The following is a 22,380-nucleotide window of genomic DNA, read 5'->3' as shown; positions in this document are numbered from 1 at the left end:
ATATTGTATTAAAGTTATGGTTTACTGTAAGTGTGACTAAAATTTCTTTTTATAGCCTTGTAAAGGAAGTTATAGAGAAGAGGAGACCTTTTCATTCCCATAAACAATATATGTATATTCTTGAATAGCGTTAGAATCAGAGTCGATATAGCCATGTTCTTCTGTGCGTTTTGAACTTTACGACCTCACTTAGAAAACAACTTGAATGAAACTAGCCATTTAAGGTTTTTATTTGACTAACTGAGATAAAACTTGACAATTAGACCGATCGGACCACTATAACATATAGCTGACATAGACACAAGCGTTCGAAAAGCCGATCAAATATTATTGCCAAATATCTCACAATCAGTAGAAATATAGAAAAATCGCATTAAAAAGTCTTGTTTATTATAGTCTTATTGTGAATATCATATTATGAAAAATCTTATGAATTATTTTGAAAACAAACGTTATTCAATGAAATTTTTAAAACGAATAAAAGATTTTAAAACGGCACGGACTTACACTCACTCGGCGCAGTCAAAGCTTAATAAATCGTTTTGAAACAAATTAAGAACTGTCAAAAACAATTAAAGTTCAACTCACAAAACGCTGCATATATAGTCACAATTTCTTGAAAAAAATTCCCTTTAATAATAAATGGTATAAAAGCATTCAATTCACACTCTTTTCAGAGAAATTTTTTGAAAAATACTTTGAAATTTTTCTAATGCGATTGAAAGATCTTAAAAATGAATGTAAAACTTAAAGTTTCTTTCAAAAAGAGAAAAGAATTTAAGAAAATTTTGTAGAACATAAATTGTTGCTAAAATTTAATGCAACTTAGCATGATATTAGGTTAATTAATATTGTTATAAGGAAGCAAGTTTTTTTTTGTAAACTCAAATATTAATCAAATATGTATTGCTCGATAATAGCATATTTGAATTTGTACAACTTTTGGATATATGACCCTTGATATAACCTTGATATTGGCCCAACTCTTTTTGATATGTTTAAGCTAAATAGTTGTTATTGCATTATGGTTTATAATTTTCTCATTTCTCTAGAGTTTTCCCACTTTCTCATTGCTACACTTATTGCCCTACGCACTTTGAAACTAAAAAGTCATATGTTTAAATTAAATTGTTGATTTCAAATTAAACAAAAGTTTTTTTCCATTTGATTTTGGTAATGCATTGTGTATAATTTCTTTTCTTCGTTTTCGTTTTGTAAAAAATATATATTTAGTTACTTATACATATTTATAAATGGGATTGTACATAAAAAAGAAATAATTTTACAGTATAAAATGCATAAAAAACTAATTAAAATTAAAAGGCAAACTCTACTAATAATTTGAATTCTTGTTGTCATGTTGATATGTGAGTATAATAACAAATTGTTGTTTATAATCATACTTATATATTGATTGCAGATTGGTACTAAAAGATGGCCGCGTTATTAACTGAGTAACACAATAAAAAAGAAAAAAAAATAGACAGACTTTCTTTTGAACATTGCACATTTGGAAAACTTAAGTTGATGCTACAGATTTGTGCACATTTGTGCCCATATATACATAAATACATAGGTATATATAGATAGAGTGTGAAATGTTTGTAAGTATGTGTTAGGGAGCAAATCGTGGAATTCTCTGCTAGTTATTGTTGCTGTAAAAATGGCCACAAGTTATTGTTATATATATATAAGTGTATATGTATATGTACTATTTGATAAGGAATTTCATTTCATTGCTTAAGCTAAATATTGAAATATTTTAACTATTCATGTATACATTTTATATATATATAGAGTGATATATAAACTAAATTATATAGTATACATTCATATAATAGAGTTACAACAATTGCTTACATACATACATACAGACATACAAACACATTCGCTTAATATACACATACAAAAACTCAAATTCACACAGTACAAAAAAATCCAGCTACTTATCCAATACGTACGTACATATATTAACATATATTCTTAGTGATATATATATATAAGTATATATATCGAAAACTTGATCATTTTTCTTTCTTTCTTTCCTTGCGTAAGCTAATTTGAAATTAGCAAACTAACAAAAAAAACTAGAACTAGAAATATTATATAGAATGGCAATTTGCTTGCAGATGATAACTAGAGGCTAGATGTGTGGCTAGTCTATATATTGTATATACACATATACATACATATATAGTATATGCATATAATTGCAACGCTTATGACTAACACATCCACATACATATATACATATATGTATACGCTTGATATATCCTAACTAACTTTTTTCCTTTTTGCTACTAATAATAATTAACATAGTTTTACTTTTTATCTCTTCTATTTTGCTTCTATTTTTTTTTGCGTCGCTTTGGCCAGCGTCAATAAACAGCGGTTGGATGTGGGTGTATGTGTGTGTGTGTGTGTTTGTGTGTGGGGTGTTGGTGTCATGTTTCAGTACTCTTAACGCTTGTAGCTATTGCCAGAATGATGCACATATCGCTAGCTGCCGACCAGCTCAATTTGACGATATTTTTTACGTAAATTGGAAACTGGATCACGATATAACATGGGATCCATTCGCAGATTGGAACGTATTAGCGGCATGTAACTAAATCAAGAAAAAGAACAGAAATATTTAAGTTAGTTAGAGTAAAGTAAATGAGTTTCTGATAGATAATATTTATATGTAGTGTTTATGTGGTTTATCTGGATAAAACTGTGCCTCAAAGGGTTATTTGTGTTAGGAAAAAACTTCTACAATCTAACAACTTAATAATATTCCGAAACTGAAATTCTATCTACAGTCTAGGCATGTGAAATGGGGGAAACTTTGCCATTCAAATTATGCGATTCTTTGTTTTCAATATTTTGAAAACATTTTGTATGTCTTGAAGGTGGAGTTTTGAATAAAACGTAAGTCCACGTCAGACTAAACAGTCGCCAAAGTGTAAAAATATATGCCTCTGAAGAAAATCTCCGAAGAATATTGAAATACGCTAATCGCAATACAACAACAATTTGAAATTTATCTATAAACAATGTTTACAAATAGTACCTGTATTTTTTGTCTACTTGACATTTTTAAATATCTTTATTTTTCTGAAAAAGAGAACTCTTAATTAGCTTATTGCATACTTTAGGGAGCAAAGTTTCGCCATTTCACAGCCCAACTGATACACGACTATACTTTTTGAATAAACTTCATATAAAAAAACTTATTTATCAATATATTTTTGATTAAAAAGCTTCATCTATGCAGATAAAACGACATGTGAGATAACCAATTCGAAAATCAATTAAATGAATACGGCTTAGTATGAATTAAGTACCAAAGTTATAACCAACAGTAACTTAATAGGCAAACTCATTGTCCGACTCAACGTTTGAATTAATTAAGTGAACAGAGAAACGAATTTAATGCAGGATATCAATAATGAAATCAATAAAATAAGTAAGTTTAGTGAAACGAATGCGACACTTGAACTGAATAATAAAACTTGTTGAAGTCTTTTTGAGATACTAATTCTGCCGGCTGATATACTGCTAGTATTATTAATACTCAAATCACATTAAATACATTTATCGATTTGTTTATATTCACATGTTTCAAATGAGTAATCGGAAAATTACCTTTACAAATATGAGTTTTTCTTAAAAAATACTCAAAGTGACTAAAGTTTTGATTATTTTGGCAATATAGAAGCTCTCTAATTTAAATATACTCATATTTCCATGTAATATACTCACCCAAAGACTGCCGCGAATGTATTTAAACAGCTTTGCCGTTGTATAAAATGATCTGGATCATTCCATGGCGAACGACCCGTCTCCCGATCCTTGTAACCCTTGCGCTGCGTCACTTTAATCGGCGGTTTTCTGGTCACATGCGAGACCAGCAAATTCATTAGGATATCCTCACAATTCGAGGATTGCTGTACAGTCTTTAATAGCAGCAACGACAGCCAATTGGTATACAAGTAATTGTAGTAGCGGTGGTAAAAAGCCGCGCCAGTTAACACAATTGAATAGTAGTTTGTCCATTTGGACGTATAACCCCAGGCGTTCTATAACAAACAAACAGAGAGAACTTTGTATCAACTGATTACAAGAGCTTAGTCGAATGGGGCATTACCTTTGAATCATCCCAGAAATGCGCTCGTGCTGGATAGCCAACAATTCGTTCAGGAAAATCTCTCCATACGGTATAGGCAAAATCCAATTCATCCGTATTGAGTATGGCATCTTCATCTAGCGATAGAACAGCATCTGTTTGTATCTCATCGTATGGAAGGAAACGTTGAGATATGCTCGGTCGTCCTTCAGTCGTCTGGCCATGAGTGGGTATGGCATTATGGCCAGAAGCAGCAGCAGCAGCAGCTGCTGCATTTCGTCCGGCTAGGGCAATCACATGCAAGGGTATGTGATAGGTGGGTGGCCAACGCTTCTTTAATGGCAGAGGCCGATCAGCGGCCCATAAAACGAGTATCTAAACGAGAATGGGAATGTGATTAGCCAAGTTAATGCAATATTCACCCCCCAAAAAGTAGGCTATAAAATGTTACCCACATCTTGTTTATAGCTAATTGAGTCGTTAATGAAATTTATATAGCTTTTTAAAAGTTAAGAAACCTCTCAGTTGGGCATATTTATGCAACTATTTGTACTTTTACTGCTACCACTACTACTTACTCTATCCACAAATTGGCTTTTTGTAATGGTCTTGACTAGTTTATAGAGAGCAGCATTTGGGCCCAAGGCAGCGCCAATTTGTACATAGATAACCGCCGTGTAGTTGTGGCGCGGCTCCGCACCCAACGAATTGAGTAGAAATGGCATGAATCTGCAACAAATTTGTTTTTTTTTTTGGGTTAATGGCAAATTTTGGAATTGGGCAATATAAATCTTACCTTGAACTATCGGCAAATGTGGGTAGGGTGAGTAAAGCGCCGGGTGAACTATTCCATATCAGGCTACTACGTTCAGGATAATCCGGCAAACGTTCGCGAATGATCTGGAAAAAAGAAAGAATAGATAGGGAACGTTAGGAAAAACGAGTGTTTAATGGCCGTGTGACTTCCAGTAATTCAAGTGATGATTGGCAATTGATTGCCTAATGAACGCAGCAACGCAGCAGCAGCCGCCTCCTTAGAGTTGTCTGCATACAAGTGGTAGCCAAATTGCGTTTTGAATTGAGGTTTGCCCATCATGTTGCCTCTTTTGTCCCAACTCTTAACTCCCAACTGTCTGCCATTCAGTCTGTTTTGTCTGTTGAGTGTGATAATTCAATGGGCTTGAGAGCTTTATGTGCTTGTGTGTGTGTGTATGTGTTTGGTGTTGCCTAATTTTCCGCTTGGCGCAGCTGCTGGTGACCTATACACTTCTCATTCTCCTACTATTTCTCCTACTTCTCCTCCTTGTCCCTTGAGGAATCATCTTCCGCTGCGCAACGGAAGCCAAAGCCGCCACACAGTAAAACCCTCTATAGGCGGAAGTTTCCTTCTGCCACATGCCAAAACAGCCTAAGTGTTAGACAAAGGAATGGGGTAGCAGTGTGAAAAGTGTATGTGTGTGTGTGTCTGTGTGTGTTCGCATCGCGTGTCATTAACGCGGCGTTAATTTGTCGCTCAAAGTGTGAGTGTGCCTGGTCTGGAAAGTATGCCATGCCAAATTAGTTATACATAGAATAGAAGCAAAGCCACAGTAGTCCCCCACCATCACTGCACTGCCACGCCCTGATCTCCAACGCCCACGTGCTTGTTTAGTCCACAATTTAAGGGAAAATGCAAACGCAATTATAATTGCAAGAGAAGACAAGAGCCTGACCCCACACAAAAACTAAGAGCGAGTTACGTTAACTGGGCTAAAGGAGACGATGGCAAAAAACCCGTCATCACGTCCTGTGACAGAAGTTATGCCAAGGACTTTTGTTCAGCGCTTAGTTCATCTAGAGGTATTTGTCCAAAGTATGCGCTTCACTCTATGTTACTGAAATATGATTATCTGCGTGACTGCTTAGCAAATTGCCACAACTTAAATATTTAGTTAACCATTAAATATTTAATTGCATAGTGGAATTTTGTGTAACAATTAATTAAAGCATTTTTCAAAAACTCTTTGAACTTTTTGGTTTTGAAAATGATCCGAGACAGACAAGGTTTTTTTTGGGAGGGGGGCAATTATCACACACAATATTTAGACAATGTTTAGCTCGTTTTTTGTTGGTCTTGTAGCCTTTCTCAGTTCAAATTTCATTCACTTTTTAGCATCAGCAGCAGCAGGAGCAACAGCAGCTCGTTAAGCTCGTTGCAAACTAAACTAACAACAGCTGACTCCTCTGCTGATCCTTGCATTTACTTCTCCAGCTCGCTTTCGCTGTCTGTTCTGCTACCTGTCTGTTTCTACCTGTGTGCCACAGTCAGCTTGTCTTTCTGTCTGTCTGTCTGTCTGGCTGGTTGGCAACGTGTCTCAAGTGCCTGCTTTATATATTTTGTAATTATAATTTTCTTCTTTTTTTGCTTTTTTTGCATAATCAACGCACAACTAACGTGGCAAGCAGCGCCTAAAAGTATGCAAGCGTGTTTATTTACCTTTTTCTTTAGTTGGTAAGCGCATGAGTGTACGTGTGTGTGGCGGGTGTATGTGTATTTTTGTCTGCCTGTGACATAATTAAGTCAATCTTGTGCAGCATAATTGAGAGCGAGAGGGAGCTAGGCCAGGCCATGGTTTTGCTATGATTCAATTATGCACATTGCATATACATATGCCCGAAAGACTCTGCTTCCCCAACTCCCAGAACTCACCCCTTCCGTCACCTGACTTTCTTTCTGTACTATTCCCTGTGCTCCTCTATGGCCATATTTTAATTGGCTAACAAAATGCCTTTAATTGGCTTAAAGCAAGTTCAGTCATATGGAGTTCAATATATACACATTCTTTGCCTGTGACATGCTCCATTTAGATATAATACAAAAGGAATTTTTCATATGCATATATATGAGATTGAATTTGTATTTCTTTTATGAAATGCTCTCAATGTTCGAGTGCAATGTAAAAGTCATTAATTAATAAAAGGTAACTAAAACATTTATATACATACATATCACTCATACGACATGTTGCTCTACTAGAGAACAAATGTTGTCTTTCTTTTGTTTAGCGATTGAAAGTAAATTGATTGATTGAATATGAATATTCTATTCTTAGAAACTTTGGTAATCTTTTCTTCAGATCACTTGCCGATCTGGCGGATGTTGTTTTTTTCAAAACTATGGCAAAACATTATTCTTTGAATAATAAACTTTAATGTGTTAGTAGGACAAGCAATAAAACACATCGTTTATAGACAATTTCCTAATTATATAAAAGTCCATAAATGCTTCACAAGTCTTATAAAAAATTGTTTCACTATATATTGCATACTTTGTGGGGCCCGCATTCTACATTCCTCAATATGCCTTTGCTTTACATATTACATACATACATGCCTCTTCCTATTCCCGTGTCGATTTTAGTCCTAAATTGAGAGCTATTTCGCACCGTTTTCGTACTTGCTGTTCTCAATTTCGAATGAAATTTAAATAGTTTTTGTTTTCAAAGCTAAGTTCAAAACACTTTTGTCTCGCCTACTATATCAGCTTACAACCTTTCCGAGTTTCATAATTATTTGGGTATAAATTTGTTTTTGGGGAAAAATCCTGATAAAAACAACCCAGGTTTTATTTGTGAATGCTTAGAATTTTTGGCACTTCAAATGAATTCAATTTTTACACAATTGGGAACTTATATACTTTACAATTTATTTACTTGTCGTTTATTGTCAACCTTAAAAGTGTCATAAACAATTCGACTGAAAACAATCGGAGATGAGATTGATCTGTTCTCATCCATCTGTTCCATTTCGACTGCTTGTCGTAACTTTTTCAAATTCAATTGTTTGCCGGCCTAAGAATAATTCTTGTAAAGTAGTAAAGTGGAACGAAATTATCCACTATTACTCTCAAAATAGTTCTCAAAATATTATAGAATAATAGAAAAAAACAGTAATTTTCATAAATTTATAAGAAAATTTGCCATTACTTTTCATTCCACTGATTCAAATTTAATAATTTGGTTCAGGATCGGAAGCGTGAACAGATCTTCATTTCGATTCGAAAGCGGAAACGAGAACAGACCTAATAAACTGTTATTTGAAATAAAAAACCTCGTTTTCGGAATCTATTTTCGTTTGACTTTTTATAGATAAAAGAAACCCTGCAAATATTGGCATGAGTTCAATATAATTAAATTAAAACAGTAAACATAACTAAATATTTCTATAATAAAAATAATTTATTAAAGCTTGACAATGCTGATGATCGTTTGCCATCAACCAAATAGCTCCAGCCAATTTCAGATTTTTGTCACAATTTTAAATAAAATATTTAAATACCATTTAATCTACCAAAGCAGAAGGCACTTTATTCTTAATGTCATAAGTAATAAAACAATTAAAGTATTCCCCATTTTATGCCCTGAACAAGATTTTGATATTTATCCAAGAATTCTTGGAACATGCTGGCAACTAACTACCACAATTTGGATCCTCCATTGGAGTGTAGACATACTTACATACATACATATATGTCATATATACTTTACTTAATGCGTTTGCCATTTGGCTGGCAGCCAAGATTGCAACTCCTGAAGGATGTTTTTCTTCATCTTGACTATTTTTTTACTCTCTTGTTTGGTTTTTTTTTCGTTTTGGGGCGGACTACTTAAGGAAGTCTGATGTGAGCTTCATTTCCAGGTATGATTAAGCTAGAAGACGCTACTCAATAGAGCGTATAATTTAAGCAAATAAAACAGGTGAATGGATGCCCACTTTACAAGCTGATATGTTTAAGTACATTCATATATGGATGCATTACAAATATATATACACACACACACACACATGCAAAACGTATATGTATATAAATTGCTTTGGGCTTCCGAGCAAAAGTTTGTGCAATTTTTCACATTCCTTTTTCCTTTTACTAACTTTTTCTTGGCTTAAATTGCATTTTCGGTTTTGCCTAAAAGCCAGAGACTTACTTTTCTCTCTCCCTCTCTATTTCTCAATTTTTCTATGTCCTCTTTTGACTTAAAAGAGGGTGAAAAAAATTACTTAAATTAATTGCTTGCGTATTCACAAACACTTCTTTAGTTTTAGTCTTCTTCTTTGCCGTTCTTTATTCTCAGTTTTAAGCCTATCAAATGGCTTTTCACTAGCTTATTTGCTGTCGTTTCCTTTGAAATTTTCTAAGAAAATTCTTTATCGATTAATTGGTTTGCTATTTTCAATTATATTTAATTCAGGCTAGGCAAAATGGTACAAAGGGAAAATGTTGATTTAACCGCTGATTAAGGAGTTCTTCAGTTAGTTAATAAATATCTAGCAAAAATATTTGAATTTGCATTGCAACTACAACATACGAAATACATATCCGTATACAAACAGACATAGTTTTACATAGGCAAACTGAATGTATATATAGTTGCCAGCATTTCGTAGCATAATTCAAGGGGCAAGCAAACTCAAATATGCGTTTATGTCTGTGTCTGTGTCTGTGTGTGTGCAGAAAAGTTCAAAGCTGTATGTGTCGGCAGCTGCATACATAAAATTTACTCTCGAAACTTGCCAAGTGACACCCAAACCAAAAACGTTGCACACACACACACAGAGAGACAACATAAGCAACAACATCAACAACTACAACAACAGCAGCAACAGAGAATCGACAACAACTTTTCAACAAGACAAACACTAAATTAACTTATGCAACTAGCTGCTGCTTTTGCTGCTGCTGCAGTTGCTGCTGAGAGTCAAAAAAAAAAAATATATATAAAAATAAAACGTCAAAAGGAAGGAAAAAATTTGTATGTAAATGCTTTGGCAACTTTGCCATAAAACTTTCCACAATTCTCTATATATGTTCCTCTCCCTTCTCTTAAGACCTTTCGGCTTTTCTTCTGCTTAAGAATTAACAAACTTAATGCCTGTCATACATGGCGTATGTGGAATATGCCAGACGAGGTGTGACTTTAAATACAAAATGTTTATGCAGACAACTTATTTACCTTATATGGTGTCTACCATTTATAATCTAAACTATTTGTAAGCTTTATTTATTTCAAGACAGCTCTAAGTTTAATCACAAATGACTTTTTTTAATTTAACAATTTAAATGTATAATTAACACTGTGATAAAGTAATTTATTACATTTAAATCAATTACAAAATCGATATTATAGGTTGCAGACCCGTCTAAGGAGCGAGATAATATTAGTGATATTTATTTTCGTTAAATACATTCCTTAAAATGGGAACCTTAACTTCCTCTAAAGATTCTTGAAAATCTTTAAGTGTCTTTAAAACATTTAATTCTCTTTACTTCTTTCACTGAATTGTAAGTTAAAATAGAAGAATTCCCTTAAATGTGAAATTTTACAACATTTAGATTCACAATAGCAACACATATCCTCGTATCCTGTTAAATTTTGAAAAGTTTTTTGTTTAAATCTGTTTGTCATTTACCAACTACACCTCGATTTTTGCTATAGAAATTGGAATTATTCTCATACACTCAATAAAATTTGCAAATATTTCCATGTAATTTCATTGCATTTGAGACTATCATAAAAACACGTTCATTCCGTTTGCCCTTTCCCTTTCCCCGTCTTTGCATCCATCGTATTTGCAATGCGGTTTTTTGGCATTTGACAGGCCAAAAAAAAAAAAAACAAAATCAAACATGGGAGAACAAAAAAAATAAGCAAAAATTTGCTAAACAAAAATTTCGTACTGAATTTTATTTTAATATATCGCGTCGCTTTTACTTGTTTTCAGTTGTTGATTATTTTATCGGTGTACGTGTTTTGTAAATATTTATCGATTTGGCTGTGCGCGAATGTTAATTAAGTGCAGTTGGCAAATTTGATCAGAAGTATGGTGGAGACAACAAAGGCAATGGGACTGCGGGCAAATGTGGAACAAATTTTATTTTCATATAAAATTGATAGTCGGACAATATTCAAATATGTACGAATCCATAAGGCTTTCTATACAAATGCAAATGCCTAAATTTTACAAGGAAAATATTTAGAATCTAAGTTCAATTGTTCAGCACTTAAAACCCAGACCATAAGAATTTATTGTGAAATATTTAAGAGTTGGGTTGAATCTACTAACTAACTTTAGGTGGGATTAAGGTAGATAAAAATGGTTTTTAAAGTGCTTGCTTTCTCTACCAACTAAAAAGTGGCCAAAATGATTCGAAATACGACTTTAAATAATTGGTTTTTGCTTTGAGAAAGAGAAAAACGATTTCTTCTATGAAAAAGGCAACGCAACAGTTGTAGTTGTTTAGCCAAAGCCACTTTTTATATATAGATATGTCTGTTTTTTGTTATTTATTGCAATTTAAACTAATTTGTGGGACTTTGTAAGTGTTTTTAAAGGAAATGCAAGAGCTTTGGCCGGCTCGTTTGCCAAACTTGCCAACTAATCAGGAAGAGCTTTAAAATACTCCTTAATATTTACGCATATTTATTAATTTTATATTTTCCTTGAGAAAGTGTTTTCTATGACAAAATTTTCTTTCCATATCTTTTCTAATAGTTTTCAAACACACAACTAACATGTAGGAAAGTAATGAACTTTTATACATACAGTGGTGGTCAGCGGGTTAGCCCCTTTTTTTTTGTTTAATTTTAAATTTGATTTTCTCGGCTCCCAAGAAATTTAATGAAGAAATTTTTTCAGTTATTTGTTGGTTATTGTATTTAGATGATGACACGTAATTATTGTCATGCCAGCTTTCGAGATTTTTTTACAGGTGCGTTTGAAAAAAAATCGGCCCCCAAATTCTGGCCATTAGTTTAGCCCGGTCTTTCCAAAATCTTTAATATTATAGTTAGACATGTGTATTCTTTGAAGAAGTTGTAGATCTAGGTAATCTAAGATAAACTGCATACCAAAAATTTTCATTTTAGCCCCAGTATTTGTTTTGGGGCCCATCGAAATTTCGGGATTTTGTATGTAATTCTTGAGGTCTCTTTGTTTGATGACGTTTTACGATACCAATTTAAACTAAAGTAATATTTTCTTATTCTAAGTATTAAACTGAATTGAATTTCCCGTCAAATGATACATGATACATAAAAATCCGACAAAAATTAGATTGATTTCATCGCCCATTCTTTCAAAAAACTAGGTAACTAAAATTTCCCACACATCCTCCATCTCTTTCTTTGCACGCATGTATGGGAAATTTTTTTAATTTATTTTACCTGGTTATTTTTTAAAGTATGGGCGATGAAATCAATCTAATTTTTGTCTAACTATAATATTAAAGATTTTGGAAAGACCGGGCTAAACTAATGGCCAGAATTTGGGGGCCGATTTTTTTTCAAACGCACCTGTAAAAAAAACCTCGAAAGCTGGCATGACAATAATTACGTGTCATCATCTAAATACAATAACCAACAAATAACTAAAAAAATTTCTTCATTAAATTTCTTGGGAGCCGAGAAAATCAAATTTAAAATTAAACAAAAAAAAAGGGGCTAACCCGCTGACCACCACTGTAGATCTTTTTTATATCCGATATTTACGTTAATCATCATTTTTCGTAAAGAAGCAACTAAAAGTTTTAAAATGTCAACGTTTTCAATAGGGATTTTACCTTTAGGGATACTTTTAATACTTCTATCCTTATGGGTCTTATTCGAAAGTCCTGAAATTTGAAGTCTTAAGTCGATTTAACTTAAGTTTTAGATTAATGGAAAATAACCCACCCATAGCTGATTAAGATGGTAAATCCACATGGAATTCTTAACATCACATTATAATCGGGTCCTTGTTCTAATTTAGTTTTTCATGAAATTTTTCTTGAAGAACTTTTCAAGTTTTTGTCAAATGCCAATTTTGTTTTGCTCCCAAAACAATCCCCTATCATTTTTGACACCTTTCTTTCTTTTTTGTTCTTACCTAAACATACACATAAACATATATCTACATATACATACCTAGTGTATGTATATATAAATCCCGTTGGCTTTCATTTTTGTCAACGTCATTTGCCATGACTTCGAAAGATCCGAAAATAAAGAAGGAAAAACTTTAAGCTGATGATGATGTCATTATTGTTGGCAAACTTCGTTTTGGCTGCTGCTGCTGCTGCTTCTGCCACTGTCGTACAACGCAAATAGCCAACAACAACAACAAACATTTGAAGTTATGAAGCTGCTTTGACAAATTCGTTAGCAAAACAACAACAAAGCCAAAAACAAAAAAAAAAACAAAAAACAAAACAACGACAAACAAGTTTTAGCCAGAGTTTCGAGCTTGAAATTTTGGTTGAGAAGTTGTTTTTTGTCTGTGTTTTTGTTTTTTAAGTTGGGGCCAAGAAAATTTGTTATTGTTGTGAATATATTGATGGGCGGCACCCAAGTCAATATGCATAAATCATCAAAAACCAATGGGAAATATATCTGCATAAATATTTATGTTGAATAGCGAGAGCAGCTCATTGGAGTGGAAATCCCCAAAAGGGTTTTTCTTTTAGTCAATACGAAGAAAACACTAATAATGTCATTTGCCCTGGAGCATTTCGGCCAAGAAAAGGATTGCCACATTTTGCCGTACATTCAATACCCTCTGAAAAATTCATTAACAGTTATATTAAAAGGCAGCACATTAATTGGTAAGAGTATAGCAAAGCCAAATGGGTAAATAAATCGGTCAGATTGTTAGATTCATTTGAGCATGTTGCATTTTCTAGAGCATTTCCATAATAATTCTTATCAATTTGTGAACTTAATTTCCGCTAATTAATCAAGCTCAAAAGCGACAAATTGATGTGAAAGAAAGAGGGAGAGAGAGAGAGGAAGAGAGATGGAGGAATATGTGTCTAACAGTTGGTTGAGGAAAACAAAAAGCACAAAAGAGATACTTAATGATAAGCTCCAAGTAAACAAACCAAAAAAAAGGAGGAAAATAGAAAAAAAAAGAGCGAGAAGATTTAACACCGGTTTTAGGCTCTTAACATTCGTTTGTTCAGCCAATTGGGTACGTTAATTAAATCTAATTAGGCTTCAACGCACACACACACACACACATTTAAAAGAAGAAAAACAAAAAATAAAACTCATAAAAATATGTTAATGCGAGAATGTGAGCCAACCACAATGTGCGAGAAGCTACGCAATGATTAAAAATAATTTGATGACGTCACGATTGCGGTCTCCTTTTTTCTGGCATTTGGAGGTCAGTGCTATGGATAGCTGTTGTTGTAGTTGTTGTTGTGGTTGTTGCTGGCTAATACTGATGACGTGAGAACCTGCAAATATTTATGCATGCTAAGCCTCCTGAGAGCAATTGCATTGTGTGCTCTCTTAGTTTCACTCCCGCGCACTCTCTGCCTGCTTATCATTCTTGCTCTCTCTCTCTCTAATTCTGTCGCTCTCCATATTTTTCCTCTGTCGCTGCTGCTGATTCATGTGAGTAAAAGTTTGCCGGCTATTTAAATAGTTGTTGTTTCTATTATTTTTGTTATCAAAGAGAGAAACTACTATGCTGTCTCCCTCTCAGTCTCTACTTTCTTGCTTGTGCACCCACTTGTTATTCATATTTATTAACATTCCAAAGGAACATGAAATACCAATAAATATCTCATTTATGACACATTGCCAAAGAGTTGCCCTATCACCCTCCCTTTTTCCTCTTCATTCATTAATTCTCTTCGCACCCACATCTATCTAGGCTACAGTTGGACATACATATGTACATATGTATGTACATATATCATTATTATTGGTATAACCACTAGGGCCTAATTGACCTAATGCCTGTTTGTGCATTTGGGTTGGATCAATAAAATCGACTGACATTTTCGGTGGGGTTGATATATGTATGTATGTACATAATTGAATTAATGATGTGGGCGTTAGAGTACAGTTACAGTAAATAAAAGTTTGGTAATATGGAGTTTATATTCCAAAGCTCTAGCTTAAATTATTGGTATTAAAAGTATAGGACAACTGTACATTTCAGTAAATACCAAGTAAATGATCCTAAATATACACAAATTTGAAGTATTCCAAAATATATTCATTATATCTCTTCCAAAAATTTAAAAAAGTTTCTAAATAAATAGAGTGAAATCTCAAAAAAATATAATATTTACCCATTTAAACACCTAAAAATTTGCATAATGCAAGACGTTTGCTTGTCGTTCATTAACCTTGCCCCCGTACAACAATCTAATTTTGAAAACTTTAAAGAGTATGTGTTTTTTTGTTCGAATGTCTTACAGGAATTTCAATTTTCTACTTCTGAAAGAGTTTTATTGCCGGGGCCATTGATTGCGTTGCTTGTTTTCTATTTGGAGCTTCGCACACACATGCACACGCATGCAAACATACGCAAACAGTTGTATTTAAAAATACACAAACAAATGGATGGAAGAAGAAAGAAGAAGAAAGATGGAAAAAAAAACATAGAAAAAAGAAAACTGAAACAAAATCAGTAAAAACGAAGCTAATGCTAAACAATAACAATAAGGCGAAAGGTGAGAGTAGGGTGAGGAGGCGTATGTGAGAGAGATAGAGAGAGCACGTCAGTCACATTGAAACAGAGAGCTACAGTTCAAGAGAGAAAGAGAATGAGAGAGAGAGAGAGCCGCGTGTTGTGTGCTTGCACCCTGTAATCATTCATCAAAAGGTCATATTAAACATTTTTAAAGGTTTACAACAGTTACAGTATGTAGGTGTAGGCCATTTTCAGGTGTACACCTTAAATTTCAATCAATGTCCAGGTCAGTATTGCGTATACATATGTAGGTAATACTGCCCAAAAAACATACACTTGTCTTAAGAATGTCTCTCAAAGCTTATTTTTCACTCTTTTGGGGTTGCTGATTCCAAAAATAACAGTTCTACACAGTTTGCAACGAGTAATACTTTATTATATTTAATGTGTTAATTTGCTGTTTTCTTTAAAAAGAATAAAATAACTGAAATATAGCTTGGTTAGAGTTGCAGTTCAGTTAAAGATTCAAAAATATCATTAATAATTAAACTAAATTTTCTTTTATCTAATAATGTTCATTTCTATAACACCCAATTCCCAAGAACTTATAAATCTTTAACACACAAATCAATACCAATTGAGTTAACATCCCTACTTGAAGCAGGTATCAGGAAGCAGGGTATCACAAAGTCGATTCTCCCCACAAACTAATGGTAACAACTTTTTTGTTGGTTTATATTTTTTTATGGCTCGCCGTCTCGCAGCCTTGGGTTGACGTCAACTAATTTCGTCGATGATTCCCCCAAGCAAGTCTCAGTCAATTTTCAGCAGTCAAAGCAAGCGGACGTACAAAAAGAAAAGAAAAATAAAATATCAAATTTATATATATACGTACATATATATATATAGGAGAATCGTAAAAGTTAAAATACTTAACGTACTTAAGTTAAACGTTCCTTTAAACGTAAATCAAATCAAATTAATTTAATCAAAATGACCGGACGTCGCGTCACACTCAGCACACGCGTTTCACGCGCATCCACATCCACCCCGGTGGGTGGTGCATCCACTTCCCGTTCGGGAGGTGCCACAAGTCCCACCAGCCCAGCGCGCACAACCCGCCTGCAGGAGAAAGAGGATTTGCAGCATTTAAATGATCGTTTGGCCTGCTATATCGATCGTATGCGTAATCTGGAGAATGAGAATAGTCGGCTAACACAGGAATTGCATTTGGCTCAGGATACGGTTAACCGTGAGACATCCAATTTGAAGGCTGTCTATGAAAAGGAATTGGCTGCGGCACGTAAATTGCTGGATGAAACGGCCAAGGAGAAGGCCAAATTGGAGATCGATATCAAACGTTTGTGGGAGGAAAATGATGATTTGAAACAGAGGTAATTAAGAAAATTAACAAAGAAGAAGAAGAAGAGAAAAACGCTATCACAGTTGGTTTAGTGATGTCATCAGCCAGAGAGAAAGAGAGAGCGCTACCGCCTTGGAGCAACGAGGTCTCCGATGATGATGATGTCATGCCAAAAACCAAAACAACAAAAATGTAACCACATGTGGTCGCTACTTGGTCTCTCTCATTCTCTCTCTATGTCTCTATTTCTCGTCTTCTCTACTCTGCTCGATTTCTCTCTTTTATTGTTTATTTTTTGCATTTACACTTTGAGAAGTCTCTCGGCCATATTTTATGCAAATGCCTCCGTTCCAACCAAGCAAGTTCCATGTGCTAATCACCATCCCATATCAAAGTCTCCGTAACCGTTAAACAAATGTGTATTTTAGGTTCAAAACCCTATCAAGGTTACCAAGCAGCAACTATTTTCGGTGGCTATGATGTCACTTGCCTGTAATAATCCCATTCCACATCTTACCAGTCTAATGATGTCAACAGAAAAATGTGCGTTTCTTTCGTTTCTTTTTTGTTGTGTGGCTTTTCGCCCACCAACTTCCCTGCCCCCTTTTAGTGTTTTTTTTTTTATCAGATAAATATTGCGTTTTAGGGTTTTTTGTTGGTGTGAATTGGTAAGGTCTACTTGGTTATTTTTGTAATGGTATTGACCAACTCAACGATTGGGAATGTATTTTTTCTTTTCTTTTCGTAGTCAAACTTGTTTTTCGGGGTGTGTGGAAAACAAACTTTAGCCAAAATAAAAATTAAATATGTACATATATACATATGTAGAGGAGTATAGAAACCAAAAAAATAACCACAAACTCATGAGGCTTCAGTTCATAAATATTTTATAACTATTTGTGTTAGACCGGCAATATGTATAATTAACAAAAGAGAAAAGCAAATAACTCTATTAGTCTGATCTGTTTTGAAGCGCCAAAAAATCATAGGAAAATTCTAATTTAGCAAGGAAAATACAAAAATTTTAATGTACAGTCACTTCAAATAGCCATCAAAACATTATACAGCCTCATGAAATTCAATTTAAATGTTTTCACTCTTTGTATTTTTCAACGTTTTTATTTTGCATATTTGATAAATGATAAGAGCATCGAAAATAATGTGAAAAAGTAAAACTATATAAATATATCACTTTAAGCATATATCTTTTATATGTAAAGTATAAAATTCGCAATTTAGAAATAGCTGGCAAAATATTTTTAAAAAAAGAAATACCAAACTGTTTATTTCGAAAAACAAAGTTTTTTTCTGCTTAAAAAAAAAAACAAAAACAATTTCTATATGATGATTAATTTGATTAATTTGATTTGTATATTGGAAATTGGGAAACCCTTTAATAAAAGAAAATATTGCTAGAGCATTCGACCTACATTCTATAAATCATATATCTATATACAAATAGATATAGGTTCTTATATTCAAAATAAATTGGTTTGCTTTTTGACTTATTTATGAGTTATATTTATATACACATACATTAAACGTATTTTGAGGGAAAGAAATATTGGAACAAAACACGCACAGTAAACAACCTTGAGGCTTTTTCTTTTTCTGATTATCTTCAACCTAAAGAAAAATTGTTTATACTCGCTGGCAAACAACTAGCAACAACAACAACAACAAAAATAGCAACACAAATGTTGAATATAATTCAACGGAAACATTACAAGCTTTAGTCATTAAGGAGATGCCTTATAAGGAGAGTAAATTTACTTTGATGTTACATGAGGTTAACCCCAAAACAATTATTTAAAATAGTTCATTTAAATCTATATATAGACAAACGTGATGACCACGAGATTGGCGATTGACAACACAATTTGAATATATAAAAACATTCTGGGATTATATGTGGAATTTTTGTTTAAAAAATCGTTTGAAATGATGGGTCATTAATTATGCGAGGGGAGCAAAGAGAAAGAGAGACAGAGAGAGAGATGGAGACGTGTAGAATGGCAATTATACATATTTATATATATTAGCTCGATCCGAAATAGCCAAACTGCTTTATGCTAATGGCATGCGACGCTTTTGTTCAAGGCAAGTCACAAAAAACACCGAGGGAGAAACAGAGAGAGAGAAATAAAAAGAGAATCTTATTGATGACTGTAGCAATATTTATGACGTCATCCGAGTACAGTGATCATGCTTATTAAAAAACAAACGTTTTTTTATATTCTTTTGCAGACTTGATAAAAAGACAAAAGAGGCCACCACAGCTGAAAATAATGCCCGTCTCTATGAATCTCGTTATACGGAAGTCAATGGCAAATATAATCAAGCCTTGGCCGATCGCAAGAAATTCGAGGATCAATCCAAGGAGTTGGCTTTGGAGAATGATCGTCTGCGTCGCCAGTTGGACGATTTGCGTAAACAATTGGAGGCTGAGACATTGGCCCGTGTTGATCTAGAGAATCAGAACCAGAGTCTGCGCGAGGAATTGGCCTTCAAGGATCAAGTGCATTCACAGGAATTAACCGAGACACGCTCACGTCGCCAGATTGAGATCAGTGAGATCGATGGTCGTCTGACCAGACAATATGAGGATAAATTGCAGAAATCTTTGCAAGAATATCGCGATCAATATGAGGCACAATTGCGCGCCAATCGTGAAGAGATCGAACTGCTCTATGACAATGAGATACAAAATCTGAAGGCAGCTGCCTCACGGGCAGCTCAGGGTTCGGCTCATGCCACCGAGGAGATGCGTCTGATGCGTACAAAGATTGATACCTTGAATGGCAAGCTACAGGATCTCGAGAATACTAATGCGCAATTGAATGTGAGTTTTTTTTTTTTGAGAATTCTTTGTTTAAAACTTTAGTTAACTTTTGTTTGGTATTGCAGGCAAGAATTCGTGAACTGGAGAACACTTTGGATACGGAACGTCAACGTCATAATCAATATATTGCCTCCCTGGAGGCCGAGTTGCAACGTATGCGCGACGAGATGGCCCAACAATTGCAAGAATATCGCGATTTGATGGACATCAAGGTGTCGTTGGATCTGGAAATTGCTGCCTACGACAAGTTGCTGTGCGGTGAGGAGCATCGTTTGAACATCACCTCGCCGGGACGTCCAAGCGACTCGGGTGTTTCAAGCAATGGCACACACTTGAGCAGCAGTGGCACTCGGTCCGGACGTGTTACGCCCAGTGGACGCCGTTCGGCAACACCTGGCATTTCCGGCTCCGGTGCTGTGAAACGTCGCCGCACTGTCATCGATGAGAGTGAGGATCGCACAACATCCGAATATTCGGTTAATGCCGCTGCCAAGGGTGATCTGGAGATCATTGAGGCCGATGTTGAGGGCCGATTCATTAAATTGCACAACAAGGGCACCGAAGAAATCAATCTAACCGGCTGGCAATTGACACGCATTGCTGGTGACGAGGAGTTGGCCTTTAAATTCTCACGCGGCTCGAAAGTGCTGGGCGGTGCCAGTGTTGCCATATGGTCGGTCGATGCCGGTGTCGCACACGATCCGCCAAACAATTTGGTAATGAAGAAAAAATGGCCTGTGGCCAATTCAATGCGCTCCGTCCTGGCCAATGCCGACAAAGAGGTGAGAGTTCTGTCGATATACAACACATGCGGCACTTGTGACATTTGCCGCCACTGCAGACATCTCGAGTTTGTGCTCGACCAGTACGCAAAATACCAATATTTATTTATAAACAGACTTAAAGCGATACTAAAATTATGTTTCTTTCTCTCCCATTCCATTAACAGGATGTTGCCAGCTACGACCGTGTCCGTGCTAACGTTTCCAGCCATGTCTCGAGGCATAGGAGCAGCGGTACCCCTGGCTCAGGTTTTACCCTCGGTTCCGGAGCTGGCTCCACTGGTGTGAGAAGTCTCTTTTCGTTGCTCTTCTAAGGACTAAGACCCACAAGGAACAGTCAACAACCAACAACATTCACACATCAACAAAATCAACTATGACCTTTAGCATATCAATCAAGCACTACCAACAAAAACAACAACATACAAAAATGTCCTTTGTATGATGCGTACAACAAAAACATTGTAAACTTTTGTTCGTTTTTTTTGTAAACATAATATTTTTTTTGTGTTTTCTTTCTTTCGTGTATAATTTATATTACCGTTAGTTACGAACTTAATTTTTTTGGCTGGCTTTCCACCTTTTTGTTTTCTACTCTTTTGTAACTATGTTTAAATATACTTATAATTCTTAAGTACAAAAACAAATTATGTATGTTTGTGTGTCTATGTTTAAAACAAAAAAGAAAAGAATATCTTTACTTTTTGTTTTTTTGCATTTCTCTCTCTGTCTCAGATCAAAAATAGAAAAGAAAAAATAAAACTGACAAGAAAAATAGCTCAAGAAATTCAATTATGGGCCGCATGGAAAACTATATACCATATATAAGTTTTCCCCAAAGGACAGAGATACGCTGGAGGAGGGGACAGAGGCAGATGGGTTGAATGGCAGTTAAGTTAGTGGGAGAAGATAAAATCAGCTTAGGCCAAGAAAGATTTGCGCGTGAAAAACTTTTTACAGCTGCTGTCGCGGCATTTTCTATCTCCTCTGGCCAAGGCAAGGCAGAAGGACCAAAAGTCCGAAAGAATAACAGACAGGTAAGTAGAAGAAATTAACTAAATGGCTATGGGTAGCAGGGGATGGCGAGGAGAGATGACAGCGGGCGCTTAAGGCGAGCAGTAACAAGCGACAGTAGTAGGAATAGTGGGTTAAAAACATGGGAAAAATTAAACTATAAACTAAACCAAAAGGTAAAAATCCATAAAGACGTATCTGACAAGTAAATTTGAAGAGTTTGAAAACCACTAAACTTAATAACAAAGTAAACAGTTTTTGATTCCAATTCAGTATACAGAGTTGGCTAAGAACCACTGTACACCTAGGTTTTAGGTAACAACCTTGGCAACCAACAAAAAAAAAAAAAAAGACTCACACCTGAAGTCATTAACATCAGCATCCCTTCAGTGCCAGCCCCAAAACTAGCCTCCCTCCTTTCACAAAAAAAAAAAAAAAATGAGCAAAAAAAGAGAAGAAAACCCCAAAATTGGGTTATATGCTGGGGCACAGACTAAGATGATGATGCTGCGGCACAGAGGCTACCAGTGCTCTACTCTAGGTGCCTCCACCCCAAGCTAATACTTGGATTTTTTCTTACAGTGCAGACGGCAGTTGTAGCTACATCTACACTAAGACAACTTAGCAGCGCTCGAGTGAGTGCACAATTCAATGGCATGAATGGACGAAAGAGATAGGAAAAGATGAAAGATAGAGTGGGCATGATAGTGGCGGGGGAGTGACAAGTTGGTTACGCGGGGCTACCCGACTTCAAAGTAGTTGCCAAAGAAAAGTTTCTCTGCGCTTGCCTTTAGCGCACGTTTGCATGCGCATAATAGGATTAGTT

At 34.9% G+C, this 22,380-nt stretch overlaps 2 protein-coding genes across 2 annotated transcripts in view; one reads left to right on the top strand and one right to left on the bottom strand.

The window, feature by feature from the left end:
• Nucleotides 1-1,799: 1,799 nt before the first annotated feature.
• LOC6640835 (exostosin-1) overlaps nt 1,800-22,380 on the bottom strand; it is a 74,924-nt gene continuing 54,343 nt past the window's right edge. The window contains exons 6-10 of the mRNA XM_023174980.2: nt 4,908-5,011; nt 4,690-4,840; nt 4,133-4,486; nt 3,748-4,064; nt 1,800-2,608 (exon numbers count right to left, since the gene is read on the bottom strand). Coding sequence (XP_023030748.1) covers nt 2,500-2,608; nt 3,748-4,064; nt 4,133-4,486; nt 4,690-4,840; nt 4,908-5,011 — 1,035 coding nt within the window. The 3' untranslated portion in view covers nt 1,800-2,499. The remainder of the gene's footprint in view (nt 2,609-3,747; nt 4,065-4,132; nt 4,487-4,689; nt 4,841-4,907; nt 5,012-22,380) is intronic.
• LOC6640887 (lamin-C) lies at nt 16,448-21,317 on the top strand. The gene is made up of 4 exons (XM_002063719.4): nt 16,448-16,947; nt 19,164-19,758; nt 19,824-20,540; nt 20,708-21,317. Exons 1-4 carry the CDS (start codon nt 16,547-16,549, stop codon nt 20,852-20,854), a joined length of 1,860 nt encoding a protein of 619 aa, XP_002063755.1. The 5' UTR covers nt 16,448-16,546; the 3' UTR covers nt 20,855-21,317.

The sequence above is a fragment of the Drosophila willistoni genome, assembly GCF_018902025.1.
Source record: "Drosophila willistoni isolate 14030-0811.24 chromosome 2L unlocalized genomic scaffold, UCI_dwil_1.1 Seg168, whole genome shotgun sequence".
Classification (NCBI taxonomy): Eukaryota; Metazoa; Arthropoda; class Insecta; order Diptera; family Drosophilidae; genus Drosophila; species Drosophila willistoni.
This window is presented reverse-complemented; position numbering and strand designations above follow the sequence as displayed.

Coding starts and splice junctions, on each gene's coding strand:
- LOC6640887 (XM_002063719.4), top strand. CDS start 16,547: ATGACCGGACGTCGCGTCACACTCAGCACACGCGTTTCACGCGCATCC. Junction 16,948..19,163: donor AATGATGATTTGAAACAGAG/GTAATTAAGAAA, acceptor ATTCTTTTGCAG/ACTTGATAAAAAGACAAAAG. Junction 19,759..19,823: donor ATACTAATGCGCAATTGAAT/GTGAGTTTTTTT, acceptor TTGGTATTGCAG/GCAAGAATTCGTGAACTGGA.